This window comes from Leptopilina boulardi, unplaced genomic scaffold (genome assembly GCF_019393585.1).
Source record: "Leptopilina boulardi isolate dan_hultmark-lab unplaced genomic scaffold, ZJU_Lbou_2.1 LbouV2_229, whole genome shotgun sequence".
NCBI lineage: Eukaryota > Metazoa > Arthropoda > Insecta > Hymenoptera > Figitidae > Leptopilina > Leptopilina boulardi.
The window spans coordinates 590,690-607,620 of record NW_026137784.1 but is presented as its reverse complement, the minus strand read 5'-3'; the positions used below and the strand labels follow the sequence as shown (position 1 = coordinate 607,620).

Genomic DNA, 16,931 nt, shown 5'->3' with positions numbered 1-16,931 from the left:
ATACATTGTGTGATACGTGATGCGCATATATAAAATTAAAAAAAAAGGTTTCATCAGGTGCAAAGAATATTTCCTTCTAGAATCAAGGACATTTTTTCTTATGAATAGAATATTTAAAATATGAATCATGCCTTTAAAATTTGCCTAATTCTTATGTTGGACTCTCAATTTCAATATTATTATGTTTTTTTTGTGCTTCTATATATGCGACACGCACTCTGGGATCTAAGAAGCAAAAAATTTTAAGTGATTAAAGTAAAAATACACAAAGAGGATTACAAATTAATAAAATAAAATAATTTTGATTTTATTTCAAATAATCATTTAATCAAAAATTATCATATCCTACAATTTTTTGCTTATCCTGAATTTTCAATGAAAATGACGATTTACAATTGAATATATATATATCATGACCAAACATTACATAAGGCGGCAGGTGGTCTCTCTCTCTGTAGTATCGTGACATGGACATGAAGGTCAAGACCCCCTGAGAATAGCAATCGTTTTCCCATGACGAATGAGACATAAATCAAGTTCGATTTAAAAGAATAATACACGCATATTATTATTTTTCATCTAAAATAACGAATCAATTTTTTTTTTTTCGTAAAGAGAAAACAAATGGCAAAATTGATTATTATTCTGATATAATCCAACGTGACACAAAACAACTAATTGCCAATATAACTTTCTTCGTGAATAATCTCAACACAAAAGGGCACTCCTTTTAAATCCATAATTGAATAGCTTCACGCCGCCAAATATGTGATTGAGTAACATATATTATCATCATCGTATATAACAATTCTTTCGTAATCGTTACCTCATTATAAATATATTCAATTATTTTCTAATAGCTTTTGTCTTTATAGTGAACTATGCTAATGAAGTCGTATTTAAATTAAAATAAATAAATAAATCTTCTGTATGGGAGAAAAAAAACCGCCCTCTTAGCTCCTCATCGATAAATTTACGTTTCTAATTATCCATAAAACTATCCAGATTGCAGGTAAGCTTGCAGTAACCTTGCGGCAAGCTTGCCGCGCAATATTGCCAACCTTGCACGGCAAGTTTGCCGGCATACTGCAATCTTCAAATGTCCCACCTGACCCAAGCTTGCATGGTAAGCTTACCGAAAGATTGCAGTGTAAGATTACTGCAAGATTGCACAATAATATTATCGCAAGATTGCTCAGTAAGCTTGCACTGTAAGGTTGGTGCAAGGTTGACAAATAACCTTGCCAATCAGAACAAAAAGTTGCAGCAAGCTTGCCACGCAAACTTGCTCGGCAACCTTATGGCAACCAAAAGAATACAGTGTAAGGTTACTGCAAGATTGCTCAGTAAGCGTGCACGGTAAGCATGTCGCAAGGTTGGTGCAATGTTGACAAATAACCTTGCCAATCAGCTCAAAAGGTTGCAGCAAGCATGCCACGCAAACTTGCTCGGCAACCTTATGGCAAGCTTGGCGCAACCTTGCACCAACCTTGCCACAAGCTTACCGTGCAAGCTTACTGAGCAATCTTGCAGTAACCTTACACTGTATTCTTTTGGTTGCCTTACTGAGCAATCTTGTTATAATATTATTGTGCAATTTTGCAGTAACCTTACACTGCAATCTTTTGGTAAGCTTACCATGCAAGCTTGAGTCAGGTGGGACATTTAAAGCTTGCGGCAAGCTTGCCGTGCAAGGTTGGCAATTTTGCGCGGCAAGGTTGCTGCAAGCTTACGTGCTATCTGGGTATATGAAAGGGACTTTACGGTAAACAAATTTTTAGGTTATGTTTACGATTTTTAAAGTGAAAATATACAAAGAGGATCTCCACTTAAAATAAACCACTGACATTTAATTATTACATTCAAAATATTTTTTAAAAAAACTGATTTTGATTTTACTTACCTAAAAATAAAGTTTTAATTAAGATAAAACTATTACTAATAACCTAAAATTTAGTTTATCGTAAGATGTCCATTTCACACATATTTTTCTGATAATTTAAAAAAAATATATCTCAACGGATTTAAGAAATTGTATTACGTGAAATTGAAGTTACATGTGCGTAGAAAATATGTATGTTTTTTTTGTGGTTACAATATATAGCGCGGGAACTTTAATTTTATCCCAATATACTGAAAGTATGCACACAATGGAAAGCTCTAATATGAACGAGAGAAAAAGAAGACAATAACAAGGAAATACGAAATATCTAGAGCGCTAATTATAAATTTCCAAGATAACTTCTTTTCATGCAACATTTTGCAAAACTATATATATATAAAATCAGAATCAGAAGAGAAAATATATTCTCATAGAAAAAATAAAATGATTTTTTTTTTGTCCTTTTTTTTTCATTTTGACGGTATAAATGACTTCATAAACAAAAGATAAAAATCTAGATTGTTTTCAAATCGGCATGAATTATAAATATTATATACTAAATTTCATAGAGCGGTGAAAGTGATCGCAATAAAAATTCCTAATAATATAGGAGTAGAGAGGATAACAAGTCAATTTATACGTGCGAGAGAAAGTCTCTTTGTGGCGAAATTAATAATAAATATCTGGGACAAGAAGAGAGACACTTTGCGCGGAATAATTGAAATAAATCAATCACCGGTCATTACTTTTTTTTTTCTTTTTTTTTCTTATAATTTTTTTAAAAACGTGGACAACCGATTGGTTTGCCCTGATCAGGAAGTTGCAAGGAACGGAAACTGAGAAGCAATTCCGGAAATGAGAACTCCTCGATTCGAGGTAAATTCATTTTCCCCAACGTCTAAATGTAGGTTAAGGGACATTTTCTTAATTTTAAATAAAAAAAAAATACTTTTTCTTCTTTCGAATTTTACAAATATTTTTTTTTTAATTCAAGAGTGACAAGAAATGGAAACAAAAAATCGTTCATTGAAAATTCAGGACTTAAGAAGCAAAAAATATAAAAGCAAAAATTTTTATTTTATTATGAAGACAATTAATGATTGACAGTAAATTTGTTACATTCTGAATATTTAATATATGCAAAACGTGAATTAAACTGCGTGCATGCCAAAAAAATTAAGGGGGAAAATTATACTTTATTGAAATATTGAATTAGGAAGTGTTTATTCTTAAATAAAAGATTGTAAGGAGAAAGAAAAAGCATAAATTATTATCTAAAGTAGCAATTTGCGATAATTGGCACAAATAATAGGTGAAAACAAATACTGCTAAATATATATATATATATATATGATTGCAACAAATATAATTCAGAACACGAAAATACCATTTATTTGTAATTTTAGAAATAATAATAATTCAACGTGCGGATGCTATAAATATAAATACCTCGTGAAACTTATGCAATCTCTATACAGGTTCATGAAATACAAAAAAAAAGAAATATTTTTAATTCACCAAAGTTATAAAGCCGCGTGCCGTGAAAAAAAAAGTACGAATATATTCAAGGCGAAACGAAACTATTTCGCCAGATGGAGCAGAAAATGATTTTAAAAGACTTTCATTTTACTGAAATTGAAGAAATCTTTAAAATACCTCACTCCTTTTTTTATGACATAACAAGCAAACTGATATGGCAAAATAGGTATATAAAACTATAACAATAACGTGGAAAAGAAATTAAATATATATATATAACTTGTAAAACAACGAGAGAACCAAAACCCCTGCTCGCCTAAATTCTTTTCATTTTAAATTAATGTTTATAATGGCTTAAATTTTAGTTCAAGGAATATACTTTTGAAATCTGATTGGCATTATATTTCCAAAAACAAAATGTAGGATCCGATATGGAGGTTATTACTTAAATTTACCGATAAAAATAGTTACTTTGAACAATCCAAAAAGTAATGTTTGAAGTCTTTTTAGCCCTTTGTATTTGGAAATATGCCACTCAGATTTCAAAAGTATATTCCTTGAATGCCCCATTTGGAAAGATTCCCCGGAAAGTGCCCCCTGGAGGTTCTATCAGAATTCCGCCGGAACTTCCAACGTAATTCCGTCGGAATTTCATTGGAGTTCCAAAGAATTTTCGATGGGATTCCGACAGAGTTCTGACGGAATTCTGATTAATTTTTTCAAAATTTTTAGAGTCCTACTTCCGTTGGAAGTCCGTCGGAATCCCATTGGAAATTCTTTGGAACTCCGATGGAATTCGGACGGAATTACGTTGGAAGTTCCAGCGGAATTCTGATAGAACCTCCAGGGGGCACTTTCCGTGTAATCTTTCCAAGTGGAGCCTCATAAAAGAAAACAGAAAGGATGTATCTGAAGTTTTGAATCATTTTTTTGGGTTTACAGAACATCAGAAAAAATAAAAATTTTACTCTTATTGTAAAATTAATGTAATTAATTAATTAATTAAAGTAAAAAATATAAGTGGAAATTTCTGCTAATATTTTTCTGTAAATTTCGAAACTTAATGAAGTTTATTATAATTTGATTTGGGTATTGAAAAATTAGTAAAGTTGATGCTATTATTCGAACATATATACCGTAAAAGTAATTAAATATATATATATATATATATATATATATATATATACTGAAATATTATATAATATTGCGAATTAATTTATATTTATGGATATATTAAGTTGAGAGATAAATATATATATATGAAAATTAACGCCTCTTTGCGAAGAGAAAAGACTATAACAGGACTTTCTATATACATAAATTCTAAAACTAATTGGAGCGAATTCGTATAGGAATTTTTCTTAAAATATATATATAATAATCGACATACGTTCAGGATCTTAGCTTGGAAGAAGGTACCATGTTCACCGAACGATGCAACTATGCTCTGACTATAGTTTGGTTCAAGGTCAGCCGACAAAGAACAACGAAGAAAGCTATTTATAGTTGTACCTTAACAAACACAGGAGCATTAACCATCAGTGAATTTTAAAAAAACAAAAAATTAAAAAAAAAAAATTGTTTCTTTTTGAATGTGTATCACATATTTTTCAATATGGTTTACAAAATCCTATATATATATATAATTGACGTATATATTTATAGTTAGAATTTTCTCCTAAAATGTACTTCATTTATACGTGAAACCTGAGAATTCTTGAAACGAGTTCGAAATCATGGAAAGAAACTTGATTCCGTATTCAATTGATGTCTTTTAAGAAAAGTTAATTGGTGCGCCTACTCGGTAAAAGGAAGCTTAGAAAATTAAGTGCGATCTCTGGGGACCAATCCAATTATATATCTTTGGTAGTGAGTTTTTAAAAAGTTCTGGACAAAAAAAAATAACCCGCATATACTACTATTGCTTCATACGCAATATATACTTGAGATAACTCAGGATACTTTAAATACTTCAAGATAATTCTTGATATTTCAAAATATTTCAAAATAATTCACAGTATACTTCAGATAAATCAAAAAAAAATTCCAAATATTCTTTAGGATACTTCAGAATACTTTAGATAATTCAAAATAATTTTCAGTATACTTTAGTTATAACTTCAGAATACTTCAGGCCATTCAGGATACTTCAGATAATTTAAAATACTTCAAGATAATTCACAGTATACTTCAGATAAATCAAAAAAAATTCCAAATATTCTTTAGGATACTTCAGAATAATTCAGATAATTCAAAATAATTTTAAATATACTTTAGGATACTTTAGAATACTTCAGGTCATTGAGGATACTTCAGATAATTTAAAATACTTCAAGATAATTCACAGTATACTTCAGATAAATAAAAAAAATGTTTCAAATATTTTTTAGGATACTTCAGATAATTCAAAATAATTCTAACTATACTTTAGGATACTTCAGGCCATTGAGGATACTTCAGATAATTTAAAATACTTGAAGGTATTTCAGAATACTTGAGATAATTCAAAATACTTCAAGATAATTCACGGTACTTCAGATAAACCAAAAAAATTCCAAATATTCTTTAGGATACTTCAGATAATTCAAAATAATTCTAAGTGTACTTTAGAATACTTCAGATAATTTAAAATACTTCAAGATAATTCACAGTATACTTCAGATAAATCAAAAAAAAATTCCAAATATTTTTTAGGATACTTTAGAATACTTCAGATAATTCAAAATAATTCTAAGTATACTTTTGGGATACTTCAGAATACTTCAGGCCATTGAGGATACTTCAGATAATTTAAAATACTTCAAGATAATTCACAGTATACTTCAGATAAATCAAAAAAAAATTCCAAATATTTTTTAAGATACTTCAGAATACTTTAGATAATTCAAAATAATTCTAAGTATACTTTAGGATACTTCAGGCCATTGAAGATACTTCAGATAATTTAAAATACTTGAAGGTATTTCAGGATACTTGAGATAATTCAAAATACTTTAAGATAATTCACGGTACTTCAGTTAAATCAAAAAAATTCCAAATATTCTTTAGGGTACTTCAGATAATTCAGAATACTTTAAGATAAGTTAGGATACTTGAGATAATTCTAAATACTTTAAGATCATTCACAGTATTACAAGGTACTTCAGCTAATTTTGAATTATCTTGAAATATCTTTGAAGAAAGATTCTAAATTATCCTGAAGTATTTTGTAATTATCTGAAGTAACTTGAAATTGTTTGAATGTCCTGGATTATCTAGAAATATTCTGAATTATCTTGAAGTATTTAAAGTATTTTAAATTATCTAAAGCATTTTGAATTATCCGAAGTACCTTGAAGTACTATGAATGCCCTCTCAAGTATCAAAAGTATTTTGAATTATTTAAATAATCTTAAAGTACTTTAAGATACTTGAGATAAAACAGTTTACATATAAGATAATTCAGATTAATTCAAAAATACTTTGAAAATAGTTGAAGATAATTGAAAAAAAAAAAATATATTCAGAATATTTTAAGATAATTCACATAGTATATACAATATATACTTGAAGGTAAATACATTCGGTTATGAAGGAAATATACAGAAAATTCCACTTATCACCACACCCAAGGTTCAAATCTATAAACATATATTTATATAAAAAGAATAAATACCACAAAAATGATTGTCACATACACCCGCAAAACATGAAAATCACGTATCGTTGCGGCTATATAAAACAGGATTGTGATCATTGAATTGAAATCAATTGCGAGCGCGGTTTGTTTTATGCGCGAGGTAAAGATGAATTTTTCTTTTTTTTTATAAACAATGTGTGGCAATAATAGAAATGAATTTTCCTCGATTTGAAGTATATCGCGCGGATTTCTTATATATATATTTAGAGAATTGGGCGTGGAGTGAATTCTTTTCGAGTATGGAATTTCGCGAGAGTTTTAAAAAGTGTGTTTATTGCTGTTGAGGAATCCCAACCGATAGATCCTATCGAACCTGTATTATTATTGCCCCCGGGAGTGCGAATCATTTATTTATTTTATTTATCAGGTAACACGTGTATTGTTCTATAGTTTAGCAATATTTTTTTGGAATTAAAATTTTTTTCCACTCTCTAATTTTTGAATTACTCTCTAAATCTGAATTAGTAAAAATGTTTACTAATTTTTGAATTAGTGACTCACTTTTTGCTTCTGAATTAGTAAAATTTCACTAATTATTAGTAACTTAAACTAAAATTTTACTAATTGTTAGTAAAAGTTACTTAATAATTAGTAAAATTTTACTAATTCAGAAGCAAAAAGTGAGTTACTAATTCAAAAATTAGTAAACATTTTTACTAATTCAGATTTAGAGAGTCGGGAGAATTCGTTTACTAATTCTTAGTAGAAATTTTTTTGCTAATTTTTTTTTTTGGTAAAGTATTACCATTATTTATATTTATAATTTTTATTCTATATATTGTTTTTTTTTACTAAAATTTTTAGTGAAAAATGACTAAAAATTAGTAGAAATTTTTACTAATTTAAATTAGTAAACAAATTCTCACTAATTCAAATTTACACTAAAAAAAATATATATTTGATTCAAATAATTGTTTACTTGATTATTATTAAATTAAATATTTACTTGAACCAAATAGTTTTTATTTGATTCAGTTAAATATTTGTTTTAAAGAAATTAATTATTCAAATACAGTTTATTTAATTAAAATAAAAATTATTTGGTTCAAGTAAATATTATATATTTGGTACAATAAATATTTATTTAATTTATAATTGAATTCAAATAATTTTTATTTTAAATAGAATAAATTGGTATTTGGACAAATAATTTTTGTATTTGAAACAAATAATATAAAACAAATAATATAAAATAAATAATATTAAATAGTTATTATAATACAAATAAATATTTACTTGATAATAGTCCAGTAACCAATTATTTGAATTAAATATTTATGGTAATACAATTGTAGTGGTTGGGATTTTAACCAATTTGAAAAATAATAATAAGTCAGAATTTGAAATTCTAATATAATATAATGTTGCAGTTATATTAATAAAATCAGATCCTCCATAGATGATTTAATAATCCTTTTCCTTGTTATTATAATTATTATATTAATGAAAGTAATGTACGAGGAGATTTTTCTTGCTAATTTTTGCATGATTACATTTTCAATTATCATTTTTTTATGATATATATATACTTATTAAAACCAAATTTAAAAACGGTACTATCGTGTTTATTGTTAAGAGTGCGTATAGCTGTCCAAGAGTGAACAGTTATAAACGTTGATTATCATAAATTAATAAATAGCATATGTAAAAGGAATAAGATTGTATGTGTATTTGCAATTATGAATGATAATTTTCCTACTCATATATATATATATATATATATTTATGGGCACGAAAAAAATTATTCTAAGTTCCCTTAGTTTTATATTAATAATTCACCAAAGGGGAATAAAAAATATATTTTATAAATCGTTTGCAAATTTTTCAAATATTTTTTTTTTTACTATTTTTCGAGTTTTCAAAATTAATTAATATTTTTTTTTTTAAATATGGAAGAGAGTTTTCTAAGTTCCCTTAGTTTGATAATAATTCACCAAAGGGGAAGAAATTAAAAAAATATATTTTATAAATCGTTTGCAAATTATTAAATATTTTTTTTTACTATTTTTCGAGTTTTCAAAATTAATTAATATTTTTTTTAAATATGGAAGAGTTTTCTTATTAAAAAATTTTTTTCGAAACATTGCTAATTTTTTTTTTATTATTAATTAATTAACAAAAATAGTCAAGAGGAAAAAATATCGTATTTGATATTCATTTAATATTAATTTTTTGTAATATAAAAATATATAAATTTTTTTTTTTTTTTATTTAATAGGAAGAGAGAGATAGAGAGACAAGGATCGATTCACCGTTCGAATAAAAGACGCGCGAAGAGAGCTCTTACTAGCAAACGCGAGGCAAAGAGTCCGGAAACTTGGGAGCAATGATCCTACTCACTCATTGTTTTCTTGGACGTAGTTCAAGGCAACCGTTGATCATCCATGGCGCCTCACTCGGAAATTTGTCCTTGGAAACACCTTCCGTGTTAAAAAATTGACCACCATATGTATAACAAAGTAAGTCCCCTTTCGTTTTTTTTTTTTTTTCTTTTTTTTTTCCCGACTCCTTTTGGTGTCAGTTCTCTCGGAGTAAAACGATCCACCTGTTGTCGCGCGGTCTCTTTTGGTCACTCGATACAAATTATTTTTTTATATCTCAATTGAACAGAAATTTTTTTTAATTTTTAAAAATAATTTTTTTTTTTTTATTTAATTTTTTTTTTCTAATCAGTTGGTCCCGGTGGCCATCGGCAACACGATCTTAGGCTCGACTGCAACCAGTTGTCGGACATGGTTGGCTTCGAACCCATGGAATCCTGTCTCATGCCGGTACTTCCACTCCATTCCAAACCAAGTTTCCACTCCCCCACCCCCTTAAGATTCTCTCGTCAGAGTAGTGTTGCGTCTCTCTCTCTCTCTCTCTCTCTCTCTCTTTCTCTCTCTCTGGGGCTCTGGTTAGGCAACGATAATAATTTCTACCTGTATATATATATATACGGTACTCTAGAGAAATGTGCGGCGTTTATGTATACTCATACAATAAGGTTGCATGCATGCACGCACTGACTTCAATCAGGCCCTAAAACTCCCTCAGATTTCCCGTTTTACACGAAACAAAAATACCATAGCATATGAAATTATTATTATTATTGAGAAATGCATCGAGAAATACATAAAGAATTTTAAATGGGATTCTCAATATATATAATATATAATCAATTTAAATATTTAGGTCATTTTGTATGAAAAAATTTATTTCCTTTTTTTTTTTTTTAATGAGAAAAATGCATTGATTTTAGAGACGCATGAATTTCCCAAAATTATTAATAAGAATTTTTATTTGAAATTTTATTTTATTAGAATTTATTTTTTTTAGGACGAATTTTCAATTTTCGAATTAAAAAATTTGATAGATTTTCTTTTTATACAAATTTTTAGATACCGAATTTAATAAAACAAAATTTGTATTCAATGGAATTTTATGTGATTCGAAATTTTTCAAATAAAAATTTTAATTTATCCGCATTTTATAATTGATAAAATTTTTAAGACGCCGAATTTTTATTTATCCGAAATTACAAATGACCATAAACAAACAATCAACAGAAAAATTTCGGTCATTTGTAATTTGCGAACAAATGAAAATTTGGTGAATTAGAATTTTTGTCATTTAAAAATTCGATTAAATTAAATGACAATAAAATAAAAATTTTTATTCAATGGAATTTTATGTGATTCGAAATTTTTCAAATGACAAAATTTACAATTCACCGAATTTTAATTTATTCGAATTTCAATTTGTCCGAATTTTTAATTGATACAATTTTTAAGACGCCGAATTTTTATTTATCCGAAATTACAAATGACCATAAACAAACAATCAATAGAAAAATTTCGGTCATTTGTAATTTGCGAACAAATGAAAATTCGGATAAAATTAAAATTCGGTGAATTGGAATTTTTGTCATTTAAAAATTCGATTAAATTAAAATTCAGGGTGTCTACTAGTCCTGGAAGTCCTTGAAAGTCCTGGAATTTTTAATTTTTGTCCTTGAATTTTTTTTATATTTTGCTTTTAAATTTTCAAAAATTTATAATTTTTGTCAATCAAGTTAAAAAAAAATTCATTAAATAAGTAAAATGAAAATTTACATGATTAATTACTTTTTTTAATAATTTCTGAAAACAATATAGTTAAACTAAAAATTTTTTTATTCCTTAAGGTCATCCAATTTAATGTCCTGGAAAAATAAGAAATTTGTCCTGGAAAGTCCTGAAAAAGTCCTCCTGGAATTTTAATTCAGATTTTTAGTAGACACCATGAAAATTCTGTTAAATAAAAATTCCATGTAAATTAAATGACAATAAAATAAAAATTCTGCTAAACAAAAATTCGGTAGCTAGAAAATTTTATTATGTAAAAATTTGTATAAGAAATTTTTTTTTTTTTCAATAATTCAGTTTTATTTTTTATAAAATTAATATTAAGTTTCAAAAATTTAGAAAAAAAAAACAATATTTTTCTAATTTAAAAGAATAATATTAACTTGAAAGAAAAAAAATTTCATTCACTCAAACTTTCATTCATATTGAAAAATTTCTCTATCAATCAAAGAAAATTCCGTTGAGTAAAATTTATTCGAAGTCATTCCTCATTTTTCAATCGTTGAAAATATTTCATTCATTAAAGTTTCTTTTTTTTTTTTTTTTTTGAATTAAAGACAATTTTTATCAAATTAAAAAGGCCAATATTGTATTAAATAATTTATAGAAAATCTCATTAACAAAACAATTTTCTTTATATATTTTGTAAATAGAAAATTATTTTTTAATCAAGAAAATGAAATTAATTTTAATAAAAAAACTGAAAGTAATAAAAAAATTAAATTTTACAAATAATTTTTATTAATATTATTTTAAAATTGGTAAAATTTTTTATAATTACAGTACAAAAAGAATTTTAAAAAATTAGGAAATTTTTTTTTTATTTCTCAAGTGCGATTAAATTTGACCTTTATGAATTAAAAAAAAAATTTAATTTGAAGACGATGCAGATGTGAATGTAAATTTTAACAATGACTATATCACACTCATCAAATTATAGATTTCTTTTCAAATATTTTCACTATTAAATTGCCTTTCTGCGATGGTATCTATAAAAAAAAACTGACATTACATCATTTACAATAATACGGCTATTATAATGATACTTTTTTTTTAAAAAAAAAAAAACGCCTACATAATTTGTGAGTTTAGTATAAATTACTTTAAAAATTATCTAAAATATTTTTATAGACATTTTTATATTAAAAAAAAGAGGATTCTCTTAATTGTCTTTTCTTGAAATTAAATTATTTACAAATAAAATATATAATTTATACAGGGATATTGACCAATGATAAAAAGTTTTTTTTTTTCCTATTAATCATTACTTAACTTATCATCAAATTCTTCGAAATTATTATTATATATATCTTTCATAATATAATATGTCAATGATGAAAAATATTGTTTATGAAAATCAGCAAATTTCTCTTTTATAATATTACAAATCACTTATTATTGATATAATAAAACTTTTCAATTTACAATTATTCTCATTTATGAAAATAAGAGGAATTCCCCTCTTTATAAAAATAATTATATAAAAAAAAAATTAATGAAATTTTTTTTTAAGTTATTAAAATGCAAATATAAAAATATATAAAAAAAAATAATACAAATTGTTAATTGAAAAAATAGAATCGGATATTGATAATTTTCATATAATTTTTTCATTTCACTCTCAGACATTTTTTCCCTTGGTTTATATAGAGCAAAAAGGGGTCTTTAGCTCCATAGATTAACGTTAAAGAACTTTCTTCTTTGCTTTCGCAAAACTCCAACTTGTAATTTTTCACAACATCCATTTCCTTTATCCGCAGCATTCTTTTTAAATTTCTCCCAAAGTAGTATAATTCGCAAAATAATTTTTGTTTCTAATATTATTTTCTCTTTCTAAATTAAATTTTTTTTTTCTATTCTATTAATTAAAATATAATTTATAATTTATTTCCTATTTTTTTAAAAAATATTATTAATTTTCATTCATTGTATTTTTAAAAAGTATTTTTAAAAAACGAATTTAGAAAAAAAAGTTTTGTTAACTATTTTTTTTTTCCGGTGAAGTGGAAATTTTTAAAGGATGTAATTAATTCAATTGATTAGTTCGTGTATAAATTTTTTTTTTTACATTCGCCACACAAGGGAAATGCCGCAACTTCTCTGTGAGGCAAAAATTTTTTTTTTTTGTAGAGGAAATGAGAATTTAAAACATTTCAAGGAGTTCAAGTTGATCATATATAAGCATGCGCAGTTACATATTAGAAAGGGCCAAGGGAACAAATATGTGAGATAAGAATAATTATTATTATACGAATGAGACAGAAGCTTGTGGGAAGATTCATTCCCCCCATTTAAAAAGAATATTCATTTTCATATTTACATACTTTTCATTCTATAATGAGTTTATTATTATTTACAGTAGTTTTGACTATTTTTTTTCCGAAAAATTACAAAATTTTCTCACATATTTTTCTAATATAGGGTAATCGGTACAATGATTGGCCACCCTACAATGGTTGGCCGTCTTGATGAAATATAAATATAATAAGAAAGAACTAACATCAAATCATTTTTCAATTTATGCTTAATAAACTTCACACAATTACGCTGCGATCATTTCAGTCGGGATTATCTGGTCCTTCATTATTAATTTAAATTTAATTATTTATTTACGTGTTCTGAAAACAAAGTTTGACAGCAAAGAATACTATGGTGATCAGTAGTGTACCCTAATAAAAGATTAGAAATTTTTTAGTGTAAAAATATGTTTTTAAGAAAATTTGTTCTTATATAAACTTGCAGTGGTTACAAATACACGATAAAATAGTTTTTTATTTAAAAATATAACGTTTTTTTAATTTATTGGGAGGCCAATAATACCCTCTTTGAATTGTACGAAAATACAATGATTGGCCATGGTGGCTAAAGAGGCCAATGACTGTAGTTTTCAAAAATATTGTAAAATATTATCAAACATTTTTTACAACACTAAAATATTTGTTTTTAATAAGTCTGTTTATGTAAAAATGTTAAATAACCTTAAATTACAATTTTTGCCCACGGCCAATCATTGTACAACGATAGGGGCCAATAAAGGCCAAAGCAGAATAGATTCTTGAACGGGAACGCAACCTTGAACGGAAACGTAAGAATGAGTGAGAAAAGAATAAAGATATTTGTTATCCTTCTCTTACTCATTCTTACGTTTCCGTTTACGATTGCGTTCCCGTTCAAGAATCTATTCTGCTTAGGCCTTATCTGAAAATTCAACATTTTATTTTGCCACCAGTGTCGCCTCTGTTGCTTTCAAAAAAGTACAGGTTATATTTATCTGCTGTCACAAAAACGTTTACCTCATGCGTGAATGCAAAAAAGTGATTTTATTTAGCTAATTTATTTATTTAGTGTTTAAAAAATGCCAAAGACAAAGCACGATTCAGAGTACTGTAAAAAGTACAAAGAGATATTATATATTAAATAAATAATTTTTATTAATAAAAAATAAAAAGATATAATAAATTAAAAATTTTTTAAATATAATTCTAATAACTTCATGTTAATAGGAAAGGTGGCCAATCATTGTATTTAAAAACTTACAGAGGCCAATGATACAATTATTGGCAACTGCCAATCACTATGTTTTTAAGGCCAATAAATGTATTTTCTGACATTTGCATTATTTTCTTAACATATCTGTTATTTAAAATTTTCCTATTTTTTTCTAATTACTAATATTTAAAATAGAATAAATTTATGGGCGATTAGTGTTTCTCAAATATTTTTTTGACATATGGTGTGAATTCGACAGTAAGTCAAACATAAAAATTTTCTTAGGGGGGCCAATCATTGTACCGATTACCCTAATTAAAGAAAAAAATAATTAATGAAATTTTGTAATTTTTAAAAAAAATATTTTCATCAGTTAGCTTCAAATGAGACTGAAATAATTTCTATTAATTCTCAATGGTAAAAGGAAATGGTCTTTAAAATAATTAAAATATTTATTATCGAAACTTGAAAACTGGTTGAAATATCTTGTATTTCTTGTCAATCGTTAATTTCGTATGGAAAATAAGATAATGTCCCTTTCATATATTGGCCTGTATTTAAATAAATCGCAATTTAAAAATTACATTGCGAGATAGTAAACAACTCGTTTAGTTGAGATTTAAAGTCTCAACTGTGGGAAAAAGGTGATAATATTGTAATATAAATATTCATGAATTCATCTCCATTTGATTTTCCTCTTATATATCTCATTTCTATTTTTGAATTATAATCTGCGAATTTTTTTTTTTTTGTTGTACGTGAGAAATTATTTTTTTACCTTGAAAAATTTCGAAATTTTTCTATTTTCTTTTAAAAGATGATAAAAAAAATATTCAAAATTTTCTTTTTTTTTTAATTTCCTTGATTTTATTTTTATTGTTACAGTTTGACGCCTGGTACTCCTGATTGCGTGCACACCTGTTTACTTCATCAAAAACTTCAGGTAATTTTATTTGAAAACATGCTACAAAAAATTGTTTAAAAAAAAAACGATTCGTCGATTGATAATTTCTTTTTTTATTTACAGATGATAAATCATTGCATTCATTTAAGAAAAACAAGAGAAGAAGCTGTCTCTCAGGCCGAATTTAAAGACATGGAAACAGGTATCAAAAAAAAATATCTTAAAAACAAATTCTTTTAATTTTATATTTTGTTGCATCTCTTCAATTAATTTTTATATTTATCTTCTTGAATTATAAATAACTCGAGATAAATGAAGATTCCATACAGTTTCATTTTTTTTTTTTAAAAAAGAAAATTTTTATTTATGAGAATTAATTGATGAAAAAGTTTTGTGAAAGATGCAAATTTCAGTGAGTTGGAGAGTTACATTTTTATTTTGCACTCTGATTAATCGACTCTCTTGTCGACAATTATCGTTAATTAACTGGCGGTCAACACGATTATACCGGGAAAAAGAAATTTCTCTCTAAAAAAAATTATACTCGTTACAAAAAACGTAATTAAGTTTTGTGTTAATTTTTCTCAGCAAAACAATATTTACGCAACACGATCATGTGAATCTAGTGACAATAGAAGATGAAAAAAAAAAAATTTCCGTTTTTACATCTTTACTTTCACTTCCAATTCCACTGAATGAAAAAAAATAACTATCAATTATTTGTTTACTTTTTTTTTAATTTTAATAAAAATAATTTTTTTTGTTTTATTTGCTCAGATTCAGAAGAGGAGGATGAATTCTACGAATGTTCAAATGAAGAACCAGTTCCTGGTGAACAAGACGAGACACAACAAAAAAATAACAAAAAAGAAAAGCATTTCTTATGGAACAGACCAGTAGGAAGATCGGCAAAACATCCGAGTTTTCGATTAGTTAAAACTGGGGATCCCTTATACCTGCCAGTGACTCAGGATCAAGTTCTAAAAACTGAAGATCAATTGGAGGAAGATGCACAAGTTATGATGGAATTAGGAACAGATAAACAAGGCACAGAAATGCGCGCAAGATTAATGAGCGCCTCTTTACTTTCTGACATGGAATCATTTAAAGTATAGTATTTATTAATTTTTCCAAAATAAATTATCGTACATTATAAAAGAGAGTTCTAGTTAGGAAAATAACCGGTAGTTAAAATTGGCTTCATTTTTCAAAGTTATGTCTATATTATAAACTCACGAGAAAAAAATATCTAGACTTTTATTTATTTTTCTTTCTTTATTTTAACATGTGCTTTAGCATTTTTTTATATTTGAAATTACAAAATTGTCGGGAATTGAATTTTTAAATACCGCAACTTCTTTATGTTCTGATACGGAAAATTAAAAATTTTTA

General features: G+C 26.3%; 2 protein-coding genes across 4 annotated transcripts in view; one reads left to right on the top strand and one right to left on the bottom strand.

Annotated features, from left to right (window-relative positions):
• Positions 1-9,796, bottom strand: part of LOC127280121 (uncharacterized) — a 28,815-nt gene extending 19,019 nt beyond the window's left edge. Inside the window, exon 1 of one of the 3 annotated variants that reach the window (XM_051302958.1) lies at positions 9,381-9,796. In XM_051302958.1, the coding sequence (XP_051158915.1) occupies positions 9,381-9,384 (4 nt within the window). In that variant the 5' untranslated portion in view covers positions 9,385-9,796. The remainder of the gene's footprint in view (positions 1-9,380) is intronic. The other 2 variants (XM_051302957.1, XM_051302956.1) reach the window with 2 other exon arrangements.
• LOC127280119 (rab3 GTPase-activating protein catalytic subunit) overlaps positions 1-16,931 on the top strand; it is a 39,655-nt gene that overhangs the window by 21,158 nt on the left and 1,566 nt on the right. Inside the window, exons 7-9 of the mRNA XM_051302953.1 lie at positions 15,521-15,578; positions 15,663-15,741; positions 16,317-16,648. Coding sequence (XP_051158910.1) covers positions 15,521-15,578; positions 15,663-15,741; positions 16,317-16,648 — 469 coding nt within the window. The remainder of the gene's footprint in view (positions 1-15,520; positions 15,579-15,662; positions 15,742-16,316; positions 16,649-16,931) is intronic.